This window comes from Marmota flaviventris, chromosome 1, assembly GCF_047511675.1.
Source record: "Marmota flaviventris isolate mMarFla1 chromosome 1, mMarFla1.hap1, whole genome shotgun sequence".
In the NCBI taxonomy this organism is placed as follows: Eukaryota; Metazoa; Chordata; class Mammalia; order Rodentia; family Sciuridae; genus Marmota; species Marmota flaviventris.
The window spans coordinates 54588091-54611096 of NC_092498.1; the positions used below are offsets into that span (position 1 = coordinate 54588091).

At 47.5% G+C, this 23006-nt stretch overlaps 2 protein-coding genes across 3 annotated transcripts in view; both read right to left on the bottom strand.

Moving 5' to 3' along the window:
* Rbm28 (RNA binding motif protein 28) overlaps positions 1-8138 on the bottom strand; it is a 30496-nt gene extending 22358 nt beyond the window's left edge. The window contains exons 1-8 of the mRNA XM_027926501.2: positions 7908-8138; positions 4727-4885; positions 4307-4401; positions 3756-3831; positions 3054-3146; positions 2307-2378; positions 769-1006; positions 473-615 (exon numbers count right to left, since the gene is read on the bottom strand). Of these exons, the coding sequence (XP_027782302.2) occupies positions 473-615; positions 769-1006; positions 2307-2378; positions 3054-3146; positions 3756-3831; positions 4307-4401; positions 4727-4885; positions 7908-8025 (994 nt within the window). The 5' untranslated portion in view covers positions 8026-8138. The remainder of the gene's footprint in view (positions 1-472; positions 616-768; positions 1007-2306; positions 2379-3053; positions 3147-3755; positions 3832-4306; positions 4402-4726; positions 4886-7907) is intronic.
* Positions 8139-12630: 4492 nt separating this feature from the next.
* Prrt4 (proline rich transmembrane protein 4) lies at positions 12631-21130 on the bottom strand. Of its 2 annotated transcripts, XM_027926395.2 has the most exons (5): positions 20482-21130; positions 20293-20397; positions 19817-19942; positions 14759-14979; positions 13295-13724 (listed from the first exon to the last, which is right to left on the bottom strand). In XM_027926395.2, exons 1-5 carry the CDS (start codon positions 21128-21130, stop codon positions 13389-13391), a joined length of 1437 nt encoding a protein of 478 aa, XP_027782196.1. In that variant the 3' UTR covers positions 13295-13388. The 2 variants fall into 2 exon arrangements, with proteins under 2 accessions (XP_027782195.2, XP_027782196.1); XM_027926394.2 differs by having other exon boundaries at positions 12631-14979.
* Between the last annotated feature and the right edge of the window lie 1876 nt (positions 21131-23006).

The window sequence follows — 23006 nt, forward strand, 5'->3', positions numbered from 1 at the left end:
AGTCAGCACCTTGATCTGGAACTTGTGAGAAAATAAATCTCATGTTTAAGCTTCCCAGTCTATGGTACTTTGCCATGGCAGCCTGAGTTCATTATTCAGTCATTTATCCCATCTCAACTCAAAAAAAGGTTGTTTGACACCACTTTGGTATTGACATGCAATATATCCTATTTATCCAGTTATTTATTCAATTTGGACAATGAAGACTTTAGTATCTCTGTATTAAACTAGGTTTTAAATTGCCCAGGAAAGAGTCTTAATCCTCAAACACCACTTTAAATTCATTTTGAAAACAAACAAAAATTAAATGTCAAGCAAAAAAAAACCTTAAAAAGAAAGGAACATAAAGGCTTCCTTCTCAGCATTTAAACATAAATTTGGTTGAACAACTTAGGGTCCTATTTAAAGAGACCGGGGCAGAAATTATGTAACATGTCTCAATAACTTATTATTTATGAAGATCCAAGCAAACCTTCATCCTCTTTTTCTTCAGCACTGCTATCACTCTGTGCCAATCCCTCTCGAACATCAATGCTATCTCTTTCCTCCAGGTCACTGTCCTCATCAGAGTGGTCTTCCTCACTACTTTCTTCGGAAGCTGCTCTCTTGACTGCTCTGCAATGACATAGTTCAGACCTAAGGATCTGAGTTGTTTCATGGCTATTCCACTTCATTACGCACGTCAATTTTAGGAAGACAGGAAAATTCTCCCTCTCAGGGACAATCCTGTATCTTCCTCTATTGTCTCAGAACAGGCTCACTGCTTACCTCTTCTGAATTTGCACATGATTGGTCATTTTTGATTCTTTATTCTCCTCCTCCTCCTCTTCTTCTTCTTCTTCATCATCATCATCATCATCGTCGTCATTGTCATCATCATCGTCGTCATCATCGTCATTGTCGTCGTCATCATCATCATGATCATCATCTTCTTCTTCTTCCTCTTCTACCTTGCTATTCGTTTTAGTTGATTCCTGACATTTAGGTTTATGACTCTTCTCCTCATCTATGGAGGAAGGTAAACAAAGTTAGGAATTTCTCTAATAGCCAAAACAAGGTTGTTTTAACTGGAGCAACTAATACTCCAAGTTCCTAGTTCTTTGGTTTTTCAGAATTTCATAGATTTTTCTTTTTTTTTTTTTCTAGAGAGAGAGAGAGAGAGAGAGAGAGAGAGAATTTTTAATATTTATTTATTTATTTTAGTTCTCGGCGGACACAACATCTTTGTTTGTATGTGGTGCTGAGGATCGAACCCGGGCCGCACGCATGACAGGCAAGCGCGCTACTGCTTGAGCCACATCCCCAGTCCCATCATAGATTTTTCTTGACTGTATGGTAGGCCATTCATAACTACTGGTTCCACATCCTGAGATTCAACGAAACATAGATCAAAACTATACTTTTTTTCTCTGTAATCATTCTCAAAACAATTCAGTATAACATCTATTTACATAGCACTACACTGTACTGAGTATTAAAAGTAGTCTGGAAATTATTTATAATACATGCGAGGATACTGTAAAATCCATGCAAACCTACACCATTTTATATAAGAAACTTGAACATCCCAGAATTTTGGTATCTGAGGGGGATCCTGGAACCAATCCCCCATAGGTACCAAGAGACAATTATATATAAGAAGTGAAGCTATGAGGAAGGAAAAAAAGAAAAAGAAAAACAAAACACTCATCAACCAGATTTCTCTAGTTTGTCTCATCTTCAGAAGCCTGAAGGTTAACCTGCCCTAGAATTAGAGAACAGCAGCTCAGCCTCTCCGTATAGCCCACCACTCATATACTATACTCAGCACAATGATCACTCAGAGGACCAAGCATAAACTTCAATCTCAGTGAGATCTATTCTGAGACCCTGGTGGCTCAAAAACCAACTATTCTCTAAATGAAATTCAAGTTTCAAGTTTCTCTATTCTGAAAGTTTCATCATTCCCATGAAAAGTTGGGAAAAGAGAGCAAGTACAGGGAACAATAAACTCGGGCCCTTCCTCACCCATGTCCATACCCCATGAGTGGACTTAGAACTAAAAAGATCTTATTTTGGTATCAAATCACCAGATGGTCTGATATGAAGGAAGTGACACAAAGCCCTGGGCTCATTTCTGAGCCTAAGGAACTCAGAGTTTTTCCTGAATGCTCTGTTTTGGTTTTTTGCCTACTCTTGTGCTTTTGATGTCTCCAGCCCAATACTCTCACTCTGACAAGCAGTTTCCTTCATACTTTTTGCATAAACACAAGACTTTTTTTCACACTCTCACCCAGGATATCCAACCCTCCTATCCAATGCCTTACCTGGGGCAGAAACAGTCTTTGTATCTTTATATTTATCTTTTGCCACAGCCCAGTCCACTGCCACTGTCCGCCCTGTCAAATAGGAAAGTGGCATCAGCAAGGCTTTCCTCCTCCTTAATATCCCTACTCCTGTATATGACTTTCAACCCATGAAAGACAGTAATGGAACCAGTGGAGACAAGGAAACACCAGTTCAGAAATGACTGAACTTTAGCTGCTCTTTTTAATTCTTAAAACATTTTAAAATTACAAATTTTGCCTATCACAGGCACCACACCTTAGTAAAGATGAAGGAGAAAAAAAATGAAGAATTAGAATGCTGTTTCCAGTTAAATCAGCAAGTAGCAAAACAGGCATTCTGGACTAATGGGCACCCTACTCAAAAGCTAGAAAATCCCTTAGGCACAGTACCTGAGTAGCCTCAGTGAGTTTAATAGCCCATGAATGCTGAATAGTAGTCACAACCAAGAGGAGGAATCTAGATACCAACCTGCATCTATCAGTGATTAGGACATTCTTCATTAAAAATTTAAGAGGATACTCTCACCAAATAAAGACAGGAATCCTAGCATGTATTCTGTCAAGTTTAATCTCAAGATCAAGCACTAGAAATATTTTACCAAAACAGCTAGTAGTGACTCTCCACAGTGCAAACACCTTTTAAAAAAATGTTGAAAGTGGGTTACTGTGCTAATTCACCCAAATACCAGAAATATCTGGGTCATGGTATGGTTATAGAAAACTTACCTTTTATCTCTTTCATGTTCATTCCTTTGAGAGCTTTTCCTGCTTCTAGGAGGTTTTTGAACTGAACAAAAGCAAAACCACGCATCTTTCCATCTATATAAAATGTACAAAAAATTTAGAGGCAGCAGTGCGGAGCCACAAAGCACTAAGGAGATCAGAGCAACCTGGGCTGACAAAATGGCCCAAATCCCAACAACCAGCCAGGTAGTCCCTTCCCAAAGGCAATAGTTTATATTCTCTTGTTAAGTTAACCCTGACTCATGCTTGAGAAGAGCCAAGAAGTCAAAAGCAAAAGTAACTAATCTTCTAAAATTAATCCTAATCTATCTAAAAACCATCAAGGGACTAGCACTATTACTTGGGTTTTCATTACTTGACAAGTCCTGTGTCAGACATTTCATAAATAGCCTATCATCATATTCAATTCCCAGTCCCACCAAAAAAAGGAAAAAAATACAAAATAAAAAGGGTTTAGCAAATTAGTAAGATCTTATCTCAAAATACAAAATAAAAAGGGCTGAGGATCTAACTCAGTATAGAGCACCCCTGGGTTCAATCCCCAATACCATTAAAAAAAAAAAAAAAAAAGTATAGAGGACCCATGATATACATCTAGGGCTGATAAAGAGTAAGACATGAAGCTTGTATTTCTGGTTCAAGGCAATATGGAAAAAGACATCAGATGAAGATTGATATTAGTACCTGGCTTCCTTGGGATATTTACTTCCAGAACAGCTCCAAATTGAGCAAATATTGTTTTCAAGTCATCTTCTGAACACTATAGCCAAAAGTGAAGAAAGAAAAATAAGAAATTTATCTCATCAAATAAACATGAAGCATCAACTACAAAGATCATTCATTAAGAATAATATGAATATTTTTATTTTATTTCTTTTTTACTTCTGAAACTAGGTTATCAAAACAATTCTGAATTGATGACATCTTACTTTGTATCCAAGGGGCCAAAAAGGCAGATGTCAGAGTTTTTCCACTCTCCTTCATAGCAGATTTCCCAAAAAGGAGGGCATCTTACCATTCAATGTCCTTAAAAGTTATTGTTAATACAGGCCTATTTTTTCAAGTTAGTAGGCTGAGGTTCATTCCCAGGAGGAATTAAGCCAAATTATACCATCCTGTAAGGAGCTCTACCAGTGAGCATGCCTTGGCTCCAACTGCCTCCAGAACACATACAGCAACCCACTTTCTACATTTTCAGAAGGTATTTGCACTAAGTTAAGTTCTTTATCACTTACCTTAAAACTCAGGTTCCGAATAATTAATCTGGCTTTCTTATCTGCCACTTTGGCTTTCTTAGGCTTCAGTTCCTTCTTTGGGGACTCTGAACTTTCTAAAAATATAAAAGGCATGGAATAACTCTAAGCTCCAAAACTAGTCACTTCTAAGTTAGACATCACAGGGCAAAAGCTATTAATAAGATGGCATTTACCACAATGTTAAGCATGATATTAACCAGGAACACCAGATTTTCCAAGCTGAGGGGGAAGCAAAGGACTCAAATGAATATCAAAATACACCAGGTGATTCTGGATATCAAAAACAAATTCAAGGAGCTCTAAGTTCTAAAGACTACCCAAGGCTGCTATGCCTCTTTCATTTTCATAGTGCTGCTCTCCAACCTGGGGGGAAACTCCCTTCAATTACTAGAAATTCACCATTTTTCTTCTTTTCCTTGGACTTATTCCTCAGTTTTTTCTTGGCAACAGTCACATTGATCTTGCAACCTTCAAATGTAGTAATCTCCTTGAGGGCCCTCTGAACATCTTCTGGCATGGAAAAAGTGACATAGCCAAAGCCTCGACATACTTTACTCCCTGGAACAAGAAAAAAAGTGAGTAGGGTGAATAGGACAGAAAACCATAAGCCAAGGACACTAATAAGTAAATCCTCAAAGGCTTAAGCTACTCCATTTGTGTACAATGTCAAAATGCATTCTACTGTCAGTATAACTAATTAGAACAAATTTTTAAAAATAATAAATTGCAGTTAACATACCAAAAAAAAGAAAAGAAAAAAAAGCTTACACTAGCAGAAACCTTGTGATCAGTTTACCAAATGTCTCAGGAAAGAAAGATACAAGGCTGGCATCTACGACCCCTTCCCCACTTTCTCAGAAATTGTTAAGTTTCTTCTTCTTTTCTAAGTTGGTATTTTGCCGTTATTTCCTGTTTTCCCCCTTTCCTGATAATCTTAAGAGGATGAAAGATCTACTGGGCATGGTGGCACATGCCTGTAATCCCAGCTACTCAGGAGTCTGAGGCAGGATGACTACAAGTTCAAGGATTGACTCAAAATACAAAATAATGAGGCTGGGGATATAGCTCAGTTGGTAGAGCACTGGGTTCGATCCCCAGCACCATCAAAAAAATTAATTAATTAATTTAAAGGGCTTAGCAAGACCTTGTCTCAAAATACAAAATAAAAATGGCTGGGAATCTAACACAGTGTAGAGGACCCTTGGGTTCAATCCCCAGTAGTATATTAAAAAGAAAAAAAAGATTTGGAGGACCCATGATATACATTAGGTCCCCAAAGAATTCAATATCAAATAGGAAGAAAGATCACCAAGGAAGGTAGGAAATGTAAGTACAGTAACTTTGAAAATCAGAATATAAGATTGCAGTCCCTCTTTAGAATAAGTCAGCAACAGGGCCAGGGATGAAGCTCAGTAGTAAAGTGCATGCCTAGAATAGATGAACAACAAATGCCTAAGGCCCTGACAAAAGAACCTCAAACAATAAACACTGCTCTGCAGATATTATTACCATTATTACAAATGCCTTAGCTATTTAGTATCAAATAAAACCTTTAATGCAAATTAGGTTCAGCAAGTTCCTTTTCCCAAAGAATAATCTGAGACAGAGGAAAGCAAGTGAATGTCACACAGGACATTAGTAGCTCAATTAATGCTTCCATACCAGCCCCATGTTCTTCCACAGGATTCCAGAGAGAAGAATATTAGGACCAGGCAGGTGATGATTATGAAAATCAACTGTAACCCACCTTGGCCCTTTTTTGGTATGTTTATTTTGGTTTAACATAGTTTGCATGATACAATTTTAAGTAATTTACTGTGTTAAAAAGGTCCACCCAGTACCTGCAAAAGAAACAGAACTTGTCTTCTGCTTCCCTTTCAACTACACTTGAATCTCCTCCAGAGATTCATGCGCAGTGTAACACAGGATGCAGCTCCACATAAGCTGGTTAAAGTTGACACTTAACAACAGGAAAGCATACCATGACAAGAATATCACTTCTTTTCTCTTGGAATTCCCTCACACCAAAAGCCTACCTACTCGCCTTTCAAAGAATAAGAACAAGAAAAATCAAGACCCTTCCTAATGAAAACAACCAAAAATAAAGCATCTCAAATGTGGAGGAGTTCAATGCCCAATAATTATGTCTACACAAAGCATTCTCAAATACATTCAGAATCCTCATAAGAACCCTTTGAAACTACCCCATCTTAAAGAAGCTAAGAGACATGACACTGCTATTGGGGAAAACCTAACCTCACCCCTCGCCCCTCCCATTCCACTGAGTTACAGCACTCTGTCCAATATTTTCCAGCTGCCTGGACAAGAAAGTGTATAAATTTTTAAATAAAAGAAGTCATTAATGATTTAGACAAAAGTACAAAAGATTTAAGGTAAGGTTATATATAGCCTATATTCTGAAGACTCAAAGCAGAACTCCCAGTCAATAGCATGTTCTTCCCTAAAAAGACTGTCACATGGAACTTTATATAAAACCAAAATAAAAGTTTTGCAAATATTCATCCTTTTTGTGTGTGTGTGTGTGGTGCTGGGGATTGAACCCAGGGACTTGTGCATGCAAGGCAAGCACTCTACCAACTGAGCTATATCCCAGCCCAAATATTCATCCTTTACCATACATGAATGCACTCCTTTTATTCTACTTCATTTTTTAAAAAATTCTAGTCAAACCTACACAAGACCCACTAATGAATAATAACCTGCAGTTTAAGAAACATTAATATATAGCACTCTCATTCTCTTATTCACTTATATCAATCTTAGAATGACAAAAGAACCAGGCAGTTGCCATGACTTGAACAACAATTAGAGCCATGTGACAATCAAAACTATAATTTTTGTTATTAACAGAAGTTAAAGTGGGGTCGTTATTAGCACACATAATTCACACATTCACATATTCAGATACCACGGAGGGGAAAAGGGAGTCCATAAGATACCATTTCTTCCCAGTTGTTCTGCTAAAAGGCAAAAAAGCAGCCACCTATAGAGACAAGTCTGGTGACTTGACAAGAAGTTAAACGTATATTTTGGTAACAGTGTTTTTAATAAAGCATGGGCAAGGCTTAAAAGTCCACTGACTGCCGCCGGGTGTGGTGGTGCTTGCCTGTAATCCCAGGGTTTCAGGAGGCTGAGGCAGAAGTTAAATAAATTCGAAGGTAGCCTCAGTAACTTAAAGAAACTGGGGGGGGGGGGGGGAGGATTAAAAGGCTGAGAATATAGCTCAGTGGTAAAGCGCCCCTGGGTTCAATCCAAAGTACCAAAAGGGGAAAAAAAAGTTTGCTATTTTCATTATTACCAAATAAGATCACGAACATAAATGTGCATAATATAAACTGAAAGCGCTACAGAAACCTAAAACGAGGCTCTGACTTTCATAAACCGATCCTATAGGCCCGTCTAAAGCCCATTCAGTTTGAAAAAGAAACTCAATTCCCGGTGCATTCTCTCAGGGGCGTATAAAGAATAATTTAGCTCCCCAAAATTTGAAAAGGTGTCCTGGAAGAGATCCCGTCCCCAGGAAAACCCCAGCCCTCTCCTAGACCGTCCCGCCCCCTACCTTTCTCAGTCACCACGAAGCACTGCTTCACCGGGCCCACCTGACTGAACAGCTCTTCCAGCTGCTCGCTGCGGGCTGAAGGCGGAAGGCGACTCACAAACAAGGTCAGGCCGGCCATGAGACCGGGAAAACGAGGGTCGTGAGGCCAAGAGCGAACACGGCCACCGTACTCCGGTGGTAAAGACCGGCTGGAGTACGACAACCACGCCGACTTGCCGGGCGATCCCGGAAGTGCTCTTCACTCAAATGACTCCGGAGCGGAAAGCCTAGTGGGACGGGGAAGAAACGTTCCGGAATGAAAAAATAGTGACGCCCCGGGGGGCGGAGATTTTGAGCGAGGCTCCACCCTCTGTCTCAACACCGATCCCTCCACTGTTGGAAAACATATCAACAGTTTACTCTTTCTGAAAATCTCACCTCCCGAAAATCCAAGATAGGCAAGAAAGGCCGGTTTGCTCTAGGCCTTATCCGGGATCTATCATATAACGAATGTTTTAAAATATTTTCTGAAGGGTCTCCACAGATTTCCAGTTTACGCGCTTAAACTGCAGGCAGAACGCACACAGATGTACACCATTCGGACAATTCTCAAATTCTCAGAGAATATAAGACTAATGTCATCTCGGCTTCACTGACAAAGTGTAGCTACTAAAGTATGCATACATACAGATGGTTTATGGTTTGGACCTGGAATGTGCCCCAAATGCTCATGTGTTGAAGGCATGAAGGCTTGGTTGCCAATGAAGCAATGTTCCGAGGTCGGATTTTTGGGCAGTAATTGAATAATGTGGGCTCTGACATCATCAGTGGATTAATGCATTGATGTATTCATAATTTGAATGGACTTTTGGGGAGTGGTGGAAACTGAAGGAGGTGGAACCTAGTTGGAGGTAGTGGATATAGTCCTTGGGGGACTATGTCTTGTCCCCACCTCCCCTCCTCTCCTCTCCTCTTCCTTTATCTTCTTTTCCTCTGCCATGATGTTCTGATGTACCTCATCCCCAAACAATTAAGCCTAACGACCACAGACTGACTCTCTGAAACTTGAAACTATGAGCCAAAAATAAATTTTCTCCTCTAAGTTGTTTTTCTCAAGTACTTTGTCACAGTGACAAAAAGCTAACTAACATAGTACACAATTATGCTTTCAATAAATACTGAGCTCCTACTATGTGCCAGGCATTAGGGATAAAATCAGGGAGTTAAAAAAAAAAAACAAGGTCCCTGCCCTCCTATAGAAGATAGTCTAGTGAGAGAGACAGACATTACTCAAAAAATCTTACAAATATATCACAGCATGTACAGTGCAAGATCATATCAGAACACACCCAAAGCAAACAAAGCACCCGACTTATGCGTACAGATTTAGAACCCAGTTCCAATCAGAGACAGGGGATTTTCCCCCAGGTCAGCTTATCAGACAGATCTAAGTTTGAGAGATCTGAGCAGGAGAAGATCTGGATGCTCCTGGGTCCTGAAACACAAAGAGTATTTGCCATACACTAGGCTCAGGAACTGACCTGTATGCAAGACCATGGCATCTGCAGAACACTTAGCTGCAAAAAATACCAAAGCACTTTCTAAATCATTGCTTTTAATGATTTAGCATAATAGGTAGAAAATGCAGAAAGGATAAAAGGTAGAGTGAAAAGTAAGTTTCCTTTTCTCTTCAAGCCCTATCTACTCTCAATACATTTAAGGATGGATGGATGACTGGTTGGTAGTTTTGGGGGGGAAAGGGAAATTCTGAATATCAGATTTATGAATCCCTAGCTCCAAGTATTATGTACTTAAAAACACACACACACACACACACACACACACACACACACACCACAGTTCTTTTTAGACACATAACTCAGGAGAGGGAGCACTGAAATACAAAACAGATTGTTAAGGTTACTAGGTTAATCCTACCTAGGATAAAGAGAGCCAAATAGATGAGGGAAATGAACTGGATTGCTTGCACAAAGTTGTTTTGAGATTCCACATTCCTACCTGTTCTTTCTCTTTCCCTTCTGCACCCTTCACCTTAAAACCACAATTCCATCACCAAGGACTAAAATGCAAGCTTCAGGGCCCCAGCTGTGGTGAGGCCTTCCTAGTCTTGGCCTCAATATGTACAGAGGAGAAGGTTGTTCCAATATCTCTGCAACATTCTCTACTAATACTATTTGAAATACTTTGGATCCAAGTTTTTCTTAAAGAACAAAAACAAACCATTTCCCTATGCCCATCAGGGGGCAGCAGCTACCCACAGGGTAGGGTTCTGTGCCCCTCAGAGAGGACAACTGTATAGTTGACCCTTTCTACCCTCCCAGTAGTTCAGACCTGTGTCCCATCTATTTTTCTCACTTCCCTCGTATCCATTCATATAAGGGAGAGCACATTGTTCTTCAATCAGAAATATTTGCTCATCCATCTCCTCAGGACACATGCAGCGTTCTTTATTAAATAGTAAGAGTCTTGGAACCCTGCAACGTGGCTTCCAGGGGAAATAAACTGCCGGCATGCCCCTCATCCATCACTGTGCAGGAGCCTGGAAAGGAGGTAAGAGAGGCTGGGCTCTTCTCAGCCTCTCCCAAGCCCCATCCCTCTGATTCTGCTATTCCTTGTCAACCAAACCTTCTGTAGTGCCAAGTCATTCTTGTTCTTCACAGTTAACACAACAGTAATTAATTACTGCTGCTATTTTGATTATTTATGTGATTAGTTGTTTACTGTCTCTTTCTTCAAAAGAACTGCAACTTCATAAAATCAGGGCTGGTGTCCTCCTCATTCACCTCTCTATCCTCAGCACCTATCATATTTTAAACATTCAATAAATGTTTTAAGAGAATGAATGGAGGTGAATTTGTCTCTCAGTCTTCCTCAGGACCAAGATTTGGAACTGCAGATGTATGCACTGGGATTTACCTGGACTCCTGAGAAACCTGCTTTGGGTATGGGATAAGGCATGAGACAAAAGGGAAGAGCTGTCTAACCAAAGTCTTGGCCTCTTTTTGAAGTCAAAGGGCTCGGGTAACTCTTACTGAGGAAAATCAACAGTGTTGGAGCTGGTGAGCACCAAGCTGTACTCCCTCCCCAACTCCTTCCCCACCAGCCCCATTCAGTTTCTGGATAGAAAAGAAATGTATGTGGGGGGAGGGGGACAGAGAGATTGGAGTTATCCAGGGCTTGACTACTCTGTTGGTGTGTGTGTGCATGAACCCAAGGGCCCTCAATAGGGAGGGTCAGAAAGAGCAGCTGGCAAGGATTAGAATGAGGAAGAGATGGCAAAAAGAAACTGCATGTGAGCAGAGGCAGATAGAAGGGAAAGTGGAGAAGAAAAGGAGCAATTGCTCAGAGCAGCAAGCACTCCTTGCATGACACAATGCAGCACTGATGCTGAGCCTGCTACAGCCACTATGACACCAGTGAGAAATGCCTGTAATTAGGAGCCTGGCAATTCTCTGGGCTTCAGCCCAGAGTGACGATGCAGCAAGAATTTCTGAGCCATGCTGAGCCAGGTGATGGAGGAGACATGGTCAGAACCATTCCAGACCCATCCCTCAGCCTTGCCTGTACCATCCACCTCCCATTTCTCTTCGCTACTCTTTCTCCCCCCAGACATTGCTGGCTCCCTTCCTTCCTCTGAGATCTAAGGCCCTGGATGCTCCTCTCAACCAAGACAGATCATCATCTGCAAGGAGAGCAGTACTTGAATTCCCCCACTAGTGCTTGGGACTTGGTCTGGCCAAGGGCCCCAGCTGCCCTGGGCTTCCCTGCCTGCTTCTCTTTTGGCTCCTAGCCTCCCATCTCTAAGCCTCAGCAGCTGATGGTAAGAATTGGAAGGAAAACCACTGGAGTTCCTGTTTTACCACTTTGAGCCTGTGTGTGCCCCTACAGGTCTCCCTGCCATGTGCAGGACATCTGCCAAAACACTGTCAGATTTTCATTTTGAAACCTAATCCAACACTCTGCTTTTGTGCCATTCTAAATCACTGAATTTTAGCCAAATGACAAATGTGCACTATCTAGAGCTCCCAGCCAAATGCTCCAGGCAAGGGAGGGATTACCGAGGGCCTGGTGGCTGGATGAGTTTGTGGCTCTCTGCACTGTGAATTCTGCTTTGGGTGCTGGACTGGGGCTGAGGCAGGGGAAGAGGCAGGCAGTGGAAGACAGGCTTTCTCTGGGGAGAATCTGTGCCTATGGGGGATGACAGATCTGCAGGGGAGTGGGTAAGGTGGTTGTGAGCCCAGTTTCAAAGAAGCCCTCTTGGTGGGTAAAGAAGGCAGTTTTCTCTTTGTGAATCCCAGGCTGTTTGACAGTGGTTGGGGGACTGCTGGGGATTCTGGCTGGGGGTGATCAGGCCCTTTTACATGTGTATCAATGTTTCCATGAAGGACTTTATCCCAAATAGTCCCTAGCCAGTAGTTCACTAAGCCCCAAAGCCAGGCTCCTAGGAATCCAGGCATTTCCACCAAGACTGAGAGTTCCTCCCCAACCTCTGAGGACTACATTTTTATCCCTATGAAAAACCACTTCTCAGAGAGTCATAAGGATCTTCAAGGGGCAGCTCCCAGGACCCCCACTCATCCCAGCCATGGGATAAGATTCCTTTGTCTTATGTGAAGGTGCCTGGTTCTGAGGCAGACGTACCCCACTTCCACTTCTGGTAGAACCACTGCTTCTGTAGTGCCATCTAAGTTTTTCCAAGAAGGTCAGAACTTTCTCCTCTGAAAATATTTTATTGATAAATTAACTCTGAAAGTGTTTATCTCCCACCCAACTGCTATAAGGTCTCCAGGACGGGCCATGGACCCTTCTGTGAGGAAGGGTCTGATGGAGAACAGGGAGTCTCACTCTCCACAGAGGTGGGGTTTCTGGGCATGGCAAAGGTGGGTATGGGGCAGAGGCAGGGCCCCAGGTCTTCTGAGGACAGTTCCTCTCACTCAGCACCAGAGTGGGAAGTAGTGGTCAGAGGTTGGAGCACCTTGGAGCTTTATTGCTGGCACAGGCCAAGGATAGTGAGATTCCTGCTGGCCTAAAATTACAGCTGAGGGCATCTGAGCCCAGGGCTCCAGAGAAGATGGCACTGAGTCCCAATCAACAGAGCCCGGCTGCTGACCCACCCACCCCATGGAGGAGGAAGGAAGCAGGGGAGCTATCTGACCCAGGCAGAATTGGGGAAAAGGTTACAGTGTGCAGGTCTTGGCCACAACAGGCACCACAAAGGGGCCCATGGGCAGAGCAGCTAAGTGGCTGCCCCTTCACAGGTCTATGGTGTCGCTCCCCACGCTCAGCTCGTCGATCTGTCGGCAGGCATCCAAGAACTGCTCCTGCAGTAAAACCTCCTCGGCCTGCAGCTCAGGAGCTGGCTCTGGGGAGTCGCGGGAGGGTGGGGACAAGGCCTGGTAGGATCCGGAAGCTGGGAGGCTGGGGCTGCTTCCTGAGGGCCGCGGAGGACTGAGGACGCAAACCAGTGGACAGCGCAGGGGCCTATCGGGGCTGGAACACAGCAGCATGGACGAGCTGTCCCGCGAGAGTCCACACAGAGAACCCGAGGAGGCGCTGCTGCCGGCGGGCCAGGCCCCAGGAGAGGGGAGCTCCGGAGGCGCCGGGGAACTGGGGGTCTCCTCCGACTTTCCACTGGGCCCAGTCCCTGTCTTGGTCCCTAGCGAGGCTGTGCGATAGAGGCCGAGCCCAGGCAGGGCTTCCCCGAAGGCAGGGCCCTGGAAGAGACCGGGAGCCAGCAGCGCCTCGCTGCAGAGGGCCTCCTCGATGCTGCGCCGCAGGTTGATTGGGGAGGGCGGGCGGAAGTCTACGGTGCAATCGCTGCAAGGGGAAGAGGCGGGGGACTGGGCCGAGTTGGCCGCGGTGCCTTTGAAGCCCCGGCAGCCACCTCCCTGGAGTAAGAGGTCTGGGCCTGGCCCTGCCAGGGCGCACAACTGAAGCAACTCGGTGTCGCCACGTGCGATGGCGCTACCCAGAGGCTCCTTGTCTGGGGGCCCAGTGACCCAGCCCCCTGGCAGGAGCGGAGCCGCATGGCCCGGGGACAATCGGAAGAGCTTAGCCCAGCAACGCTGAGGCACGCGGGGACTGCAGAGCGCGGGGTAAAGTCCCAGCAGCGCCAGCGGGAGTGCGACACCCACCTCGCCCAGGCGCAGGCCTAGCTGGAAGGCCCACCAGGGCCAAGGCCCCTCTAGGCCAGGTTGGCCTCCATAACCTAGGGCGTGAAGAACCTCGTAGCCTTGCAGGGCTCCGCTCAACAGCCCGAAAGTGCCAGCCACCGGGGCAGTGCGCGCCGCGCGCCGCCAGGACTCACGGGGGGCGAAAGGGCTGCGCGCCTGCGGGACAGGGGTAGATCCCTTGAAGCCAGACCCTCCCAGGGGCGCTCCAGCCCGCCGCCGCCGACCTCGCCAGCAGGAGAGCGCCAGCAGGAGCCCTGAAAGGAGCGCGGCAAGGAAGGCGTGCAGCCCGCGCGAGACGAGCCGCAGGGGCCGCAGCGGGCGATGCGCGGCGCTGCCAAGCGCTGCGGCGGCCGACAGCCCTAGCCCCAGAAGCAACAGCGCGGCCAATCCGGCGGGGCACCGCGGCGGGCGAGGCCGAGCCAGAAGCAGGCAGGCCAGCCCCAAGCCGGCTGCCAGGCAGGGCAGAGGAAGGTCCTGCAGCAGCAGCCAGGCCAGCGCCGGCAGCCGGTCCCGGTGCCCATAGGCGTCGTAGAAGAGTGGAAAAGCCCGCGTGGTCCCCGCAGACAGCAGCAGCAGGTCCAGCAACGCCAGGCAGGGGGCGCCGGGCGGGCAGCGCCAAGGCAAGAGGGCCAAAGCCAGTAGTGCTAGCAAGGCCACCAGGCCGAAGAGAGCGCCTGCCCCATACACATGGGCCTCCCAGGCCAGCCCCCAGTGAGCCCTGGCCTCTGTCCAGTCGGCCTCCAGGGTCAGGAAGAAGAGAGGCAGCGGGGAGGCAGGAGGCTGCACCTCATGGTCAGGTAACTCTCCCACACTGCAGGAGTCAGGCCCACATTCTGGCTGCACTGAAGGGTTCCCAAGGCTGGCAGGAGATGGGTCATCAGAGGTGGTGATGGTGGGGTCTGTGGGCAAAGAACGTTTTGCTGAGGCAATTGTATAGTCCCACCCTCCACCCACAGACCTCAACCAGATGCCTGAATACCAGTTCAAGAGTCCATCAAAACACCCAGGATGCCAACTTGTATAACAGATTAGAATAAATAAGTAATTTTAAAAACACCCCGGATATTCTTGTTCTATAGAGGAGACTCTAGGACTTCTTGGTCTCACATCCTCCCCTCCCCCATTCCAACCCCTCTGGCTGAAGCTTCCTCATCCTTTCCCCTTTCACTCTCTTATGTTTATTTTCCTCCAACAATCTTTGATTCTACTGGGGGAAAAAAAGTGTTTGTTTCTTTAAGAAGTTACAGAACTTTACTACAACTGGAAGGAATAGTGGATGCCCCCTCTAGTACAAATCCCCCATCAGAAATGAAGATTTATGATAACAAAGATTTTTTTTGTTCCCTGTGCTCACATCTGAATCTACATGCCTAAATGGTTTGTGGTATCTAGTTGACAGTGGGCAGATATCCATTGAATAAATGAATTCTCATTTGCCAGATAAAGATACTGAGGCTCTGTAGAGAGATAAAATGACTTGTCCAAGGTCAAAGAGTGGCAATGACAAAAAAGATGATGTACCACTAGAATCCAGACCTGAGCACCAATCTGAGCCCCTTTCCACTCCAAAGCCTCTTCATAATTCTTGTCTGCTTATCTCTTGTTTTATACCCCTGACTCCTAATTCCTACCTTGGTGGTAGGAGATACATCTGACCTTTTCAGGTATTCTCCCATGTTCTCATTTCAAGGAACTGACATGCATACACACACAGAGCAGGGGAAGAGAAAAGACTCTCTTGTCCCCAGCACCTTGAGGAAAACACTATTCTTATTACTACCCTTCCTGCCAACTATACCTCAATCCTCAGCCTACCCATGGCTGTGGCCCCACAAAGCCATTGGTCTAAGACTCAATATAGATGGCCCTTTGGTTCTCCGCCTTTTATAGAAGGTGACATTGAGTTGGACTACCCTGGGTCTCAAACTCCCAGAAAGGAGCAACTGAGGAGTTGATAGCAGGATAAGATGCCATCCAAGTAAGTGAGTTCCTCTGGGTCCAACATCTTCCCACATCTCTCAACAGAGAGGAAGTCAACTAAGCAGGGAGAAGAAAGACCCTGGTTCTACCACTCTCTTAGAGCAAGAGAGGAACTCAAAAGAGTTAGATCCAGGGATTCTTGCCATGGCCAGGTCACAAGGAAGATGCTGGAAGCTGACCCCTCCCTATCACTATCTCACAGGCTTGGAGCAACTACATATTCAGGTTAAAATGAAGGAAGAAAAGATGGTAGTGAAGGATGGGGACAGCCTGGTGGTGAAGGGAAAGAAGACTGGGCACAGATGGGAAGTGAGGGAAGAGTGTCTTCTATGGCTCACACTCCTGCCTCAACTGTTTGAACAGGTCCAGCTGAACAACACAGGAAAATCCTGGCTTTCACTGGGGACATAAAAGGCACACAAGTTCTAAGAACAAGGAAAAGGAGTAGGGGGCCAGAGAGCTTCTCTGGAGAGAGGGGAGGGCAAGATAGAATTGGTCAACTAGAGAGACAGAGAAGGTACAGCCAGAAAACTAAATATAGCAAATGGCAGCATACACCCTGATTCCCATTTGATCACATTTCTCAAGTAAGAAATAGGTAAGAGCGCCACTACATAGTATAGTTACAAAGACAAAAGAGATGATGTATGTAATATTCTTAGGAGTGCCTGGCATGAAATAATGTTCAACACAAGCTGGTGGTCCATATCATTATTATTGGCTAATGTTCATCACTGATCAATCATTAGTTTGTATTTGTGTGAATGTGACCATTCCTGGCCTCACACTAATTCTTGATTTACCTAATTAAAAACTGTTGTTTTTAACATCCTTCGCATATCCTAAGCTTGCGAAGAGTGAAGATCAATATACTGTCTCAGTTTATGAACTCTATTTGAGTTAATGACTTGACCATCCCAGAACACTCAGGAAGACAGTGGCCATCAGTTAAATGAGAAATCACCCAGCTAGGAACAGATAGCTTGGTAATTAGGAGAGGGCATCAGTCTGGCATTGGCAGGATCAAATAAACACATTCCCTTGTCCCTCATTCCCTGGTCCCCTCTGATGTTCTGGCCCAATGCACTGTTTTCTGGTCTTAGTCACTTTGCAGTGACTGAGGTCCTACAGCAGCAGCCAGGCCAGTGCTGGTAGCCTTTCCTTAGTGGGCTCTACAAAGAGGAAGGGAGGTTCTGCCCCAGCCTGTCACACCTCACCTTCTCCTCATTGCTCACTACACAGACAAATGCAGCTCTCAGAGGTCAGCTCCACTTCATACTCTTCCATCTTCACCTTTTCCCCCTTGTGGGCCACAGGAAACCCCATCTCCCATCTTTGTCCTCAAGCACTATGGCAACTAGAGCAAATTTCAACATTTGTAACAATCCAGGGAAGGAATAAAAGCCAGAAAATAGGCAAAGTATGGGGACTGCTCAAGTGTCTGAGAGTGAGTTCTGAATTAGGAGCATTGTTTCCAGGGGTCAGAGCATTCTTAGTACATTCTAAGTGGGCCAGGCAAGGGTGGGGACAGGTAGGAGAAAATCCAACTTCTACCTTTGAAGGGTCCACTTAACCTCATTTTCTGTCTCCCCATTTGTGGCTTCCCCAGAAAGAGCCTTCAGTTTCCCCCCAGAAGATAGTAACCTGATTCCCTCTTCCCAGGATCCCGCTCCTAAACAGGGCACTCCTCCAGAGAGACTCCAATGTGACCTGTAGCCCCTCTTCGCCTCAGGGGTGAGGGAGGAGATGGGATGTCAATGTGAGTAATCCATGAGGCAGGAGCTGACTGGGGAGGGGGGAGGGGAGGGGAGGGACAAGCTCATTCATAGAAGAGTCAGGCCTGATTATCCACCAGCTGCCCAGATCAAAGGGCTGGGGAATTGCATCTCCATCCTGGATGCTGTAGCTCATTTAGAGGCCTGGCCTCATCCTTCTCCCCACACCCACCCCCAGGATCCTGGAGAACTGATAAACATTGTAGCACTGATACTGGAGAAATATTTAACAACTAGGATGGAGCAAATGCTGGCTGCGCAGAACAGAGACCCACCAGGGTACTCTGGGAGTAAAGGCAAGCACTCAGGGAACTGAGGACAGGAGGGACTTATCAATTAGTCTAAAAGTTCTCCCATATGTTAGGACCTATACAACTGTTGGGTTGTGTATGGGCTAAATACAACTCAGTTTAAGGTGAAGGGAATCTAGTACAAGGAAGACATAGGAGTCCAAGGTGCAAGGTTGATGACACCTAGTTAAGAAAGATCTTAGAGGAGACACAGAAAGACTCCCTTTGTTCCCTGTTTGACAGTGCTACATATATATGCACGTGGATTTACACACATGCACGCACACACTCCCACGTGAGTGAAACCCATTGGTCTTCTCTCCAGGAGGCCTGTGGCCCTCCTGGGTTTATCCAGGAGGAGCAGCCAGGAAGAGGCTGGGTTCCTGCAGCCACTAGTGAGGAAGGGGGTGAGGGTGGGGCTGCCAGCCTGCGGAGTGAGGCTGCCTCTGAAACTGTCCAGACTCATTAAACCTGCCTGGCCAGCACTGTCATCCAGGCTGACAGACTGCCAGCCAGCATCCTTCCCCTGGGGCACAGAGTTGCCCCCCTCCCACAACAGTTCCTATTGTTGTTGTACACTGGCTAGATAGGGGAGAAGTCAGTTCCTCACCCACCACTTAGGGAGTGCTGTGACAATGACTGGAGGGAACCAGAAATTGGGGTTTGGTGTTAAGTCTGGGGCTGGCAGAAACTGGAGGACCAGGGGTATCCATGGCTGAGCCTAGTATGGGGTGGCTGAGGGGCTTCACAGGCACAGTAACCCTTTGCAGAGCCCTCCCCGGGGCTCCTGTGACTTCATCTTCCCAAGCACCTGGGCCATCTGCCCAGTGAGTTTATATGTGATTCCACAATAGCTTGGGGCCAGGGCTGTGGTATCTTCTGCAAGATAGGGTCTGGAAGTATATGTGGGGTACAGAAGCAAGGTTAATAGCTATAACTATATGAACTTCTACTTTGTGCCCAGCAGCATGCCAAGAGTTTATGTTATCTGGAAACTTTACAATATCTTGGCAAAATGAGTACTATTACTAAACCTTAGATAAATGAGAGGAGTTAGGCTCAAAGGGGTAAACTAACCTGCCCAAGGCCAACCAGCTAGTTTTAAGTAAGTAAAGGGATTCAAAGCCAGGTCTCAAGATGTCAGAGTCTGTGGTCCCTCCTCAGTATCACATACCTGTCTATATGCATGTTCTGAAAGGCTCCCTTGATCAAAGGTGGCATCTGTCTACTCACAGTCTCCTCTTCAATGTCTTCCCAATGAAGGGCCCAGCTCTGCCCATATCTGACAGCATGTCATGTCAGATCAGACAGCAGAGGAGACAGCCCAAAGTTGGTGTTGAAAGGGGATGCGGAAGTAGGCCAGGCCACCCAGAGTGGAGGGTGGGGTAATTGGCAGTGCAGTAGAAATCATGAAGGAGTCCTGTGCTGTTTGGCCTGACCCACCTATCTCCATCCGATTCTGCCTATGACTGCAAACCTTTCAGAACATTGTAACTTAACTCCATGTGGGATCTTCCCTGGCAACACTTGTTCTCAGACAATTTGTGTAGATTTCTCCATGATGATGATGAAAAGAATGATGATTATGGTTACAATAACAATGAAATAAAGGGTCTGAGAACACTGAGAGTGACTAGCATGTAGTGACACTGAATAAATAACTGTCAAGTTCAAATGAATTGTATACTTACCACGTTGCATCAGTGTTGTTTCAGTTGAAGCAGAGCTTAGGGAAGTAGCTGGGTCCAGCAGACTTGGGCTTGAGAGCTTCCTTTCCAAGGTAGGTAGGGGTGGGGACAGAGTACTGCCAAAGAACCCTGCAACAGAACACATAAGGCCTACCTACACCAAAGGTTGTGGCCTTTGATGCTTGAGAAAAAAAACCCTGTCCTTCTGAGGATTTTGCCCTAAGGAAGTCACTATCCTAGGAATTGTAGCCACATACTAAGCTGATGTACAATTTGAACTAAACTACAAGTGCCAAACCAGAGTCAATCTAGCAAAGAATATGTTTCCTTGCGGAGCAGTAGTCCTTGTCCTAAGACCTGGGAGAAGCATTACAGGCCTCCCCTGGGCAAAGAAAAGGAGGTATTGGACAGGCCCCTAACATGGCACCTGGCATGTAAAGGGTCCTATAAATGTATGTTGAAAATAAATGAACACTCACCTGGAGAATCTGACACTTTAGAAGCAGAGCTTGGGGATATTGTTGTGCCTGGGGGGTTCAAGCCTGAGAAGTTCCGGAGTGGGGACAGAGTAGTGCCAAAAAACCCTGCAAAAGGAGTGCAAGCTGAATCTGCCTCTTACTTACCAGGGGGACCCAGCAGAGACTCTCCTCAGATGGGTGGGTGCTTACCAAAGGGTCCCAAACGCCCAGCAATCTCTGCCAGGCTGGCTCGAAGGCTGGGAAGCAGGGGTAATGTTCGATGCCCAAGTGTGGGGGCTGCACCCGCTCTCAGTGCCACATCAAACTTCAGCTCCAGCTCGCTCTGGTGGAGCCTGGGAATACTGGATGGAGGTGCTGTCGCCGTCAAAGCAGTGGCCCAAGTCACAGTGCCCATCCTGGGCTGATAGGGAGCAGTGGGCTGGTCGGTGGGCCCAGAAAGTGGTGATGTGGACTCAAGAGTCAAGGAGGAGGCCCAGGGCACAGAACTGCCTTCAGCAGAGCCCCACTCTGGGGGAGAGTTCCTGGGGGAGCCCACCAGCAGTTCCCAAATGGGGTCAGTCCTCAGCACACTGGCAACCTCTTCTGGTTCCTGGCCTGGCCCAGGAGACAGAGGCTGGGTCTCTGTGACAGGGCTCCCCCAGACAGCAGCTGGTCCCCGAAGATGAAATTTGAAGTTAAGTCCCAGGTTGAGGGAGAGCATAGAGGCCTCACTTTGAGGTGGCGGGGTCAAAGTGGTTAGAGAGGCACCTGGGACGGAGGAGGCAGGCTGGGGGCCCACAGGAACAGCAAGCAGGACCCAGCAGAACAGGCCCATCCCAAGGCAGCCATGCCCTGCCATGGCCCCACCTGGCCCCCTGAGGTGGCCTGAGTAGCAAGGGGCTCAGTTCTTCAGCACCTTTTGAGTACGAAGGTCCTAGAGGGAGGAGAGGCCTTGTGAGCCCTGGCTGCTGCCACCCTCTCCCTCTCCCAGGATCAGACATCCCAGACAGAGGCTTCTGATTACCGAGAAACAGGTGGGGTGGGGCGCAGGATGCAAAGTGTTCTGCCTAAGTAGAGAGACATGATGGCTCTTCTTGCCAGCTCTTTCCTGTACCTTCAGGCCCTATCACAAATCTCTCCCCTGCCATCCCCCACCCCCACCTCAACCTTGCACATTGAGAATTGGGTTCCTCAACATAGCCAGTGGATGGGCTTAGGCTTCCAGATGCAGACTCTTACCCTTCTTCCCCCACCCTTTTGTGGAGCCTTCCTACCTCCTTCAAAAATTCAGAAGCCTACTGTGGACCAAGCCCCCTGCTGAAAATACAGCTGTGAGCAAGCAAACCCTCATTCTGGGTTAGTTCTGACCCCCACCTTTGGCCTGATCTGAGATACCACAGAAACACTGGGCCCCCAGAGGGGCACAGGCCTGCTGGATCTGGCAGTGGCAAAGGCTGCTGGGCTCTGCCAGAGTCTCTAGTCGAGCAGAAGCTCCCTCCTCTCACAACCCTTTCCCCTTCCTGGGGCCTGCCTGCTCCCTTCCCCAAGACCCTAGAAGTATTTGGGGGGAAGGGTAGCTTGGCCATTACTGGCTCCCCAGGGGAGAAGGCCAGGCAAGCAACCTGGGTAAGGGGCAGCAGCAATAGATTCCCAGTCCCTCCCCAGGACTCTCCCCACCCGGAACACACATCTGGTGGGGGGAGGGAGGGTGAACCAGGGACACACGTGCACCCGGCATCCTTCCATCACGCACACATAGCCACACCTAGCACCCGACACACTCACCCATTCACCCTTCACACACCCCTGCACACATGCACACACATTCCATCCTGCCGAGCCCCCTGTCTCCTACATGGGTTCAGATCCAAGCGCTGTGAGCTCCTACCTCCCCTGTCTAGCTCTCTCCCTCTCACACACACACAAGCATATACAGTCAGAGAGGCACACACGCCCCTAACACACATTGGCACTGTACATACACACATCACACGCCGTCATCCCCCCACGCCCCTACACACCCACCACCCCTCGAAGGCACACATGTACACACACGGCGCGCACACACACGTACACACTCCCCAGTCTGGACAGACCTGCTCCTGTCCCTCGCTCCCTTAGGCAGTCTCCTTCGCCTAGCCCCCCGAGAAAGGGCGGTCGCGGCGACCCCGGCGCACCCTACTGGGCAACGCTCCGCGGAGTCTCGCGCCTTCTCTCTGTAGAGCCCGGCGCCAGGACTGGAAATCGGGTCCCCAGCTCCCCGACGCCCCCTCAGCTCGTCCAAGTGACCGCAGCTTCGCCGACCCGCTGCCCCCTGTCTGCCCCCGGCCCGGCCCGCAGCGCTCTCACCAGGCGGGCGGCCGGGCTCCGGCTCCGGCTAAGGCTCCGCACTCCGCGCTCCGCGCTCCCTCCCCACGGCACCGCCTCCTGGCTGCGAGCCCGGCTCCCCGGCCCAGCCGCCCGCGCCGGGCTCCGCGGCAGCAGCGCTCTGACGGCCCTCCCTCCTGGCTCCCGCGCCCTCCCCTCCCCTCCTCCCACCCGGCCCGCCGCCCGCGGTCCACCCCCCACCCTGGCCAGCAGGCGAGCGAGCGCGCACAGCAGAGCCGAAGCCGCGGCCGCGTCGGGGTCGGGGCCCCACGCGCGCTCATTCACCCAGCGCCGCCAATCAACCGCGGTGAGCGCGGGCGCCTCGTTCTCAGCTTGCAGCTGGCAGTCACACACTCCCAGGGTAGCCC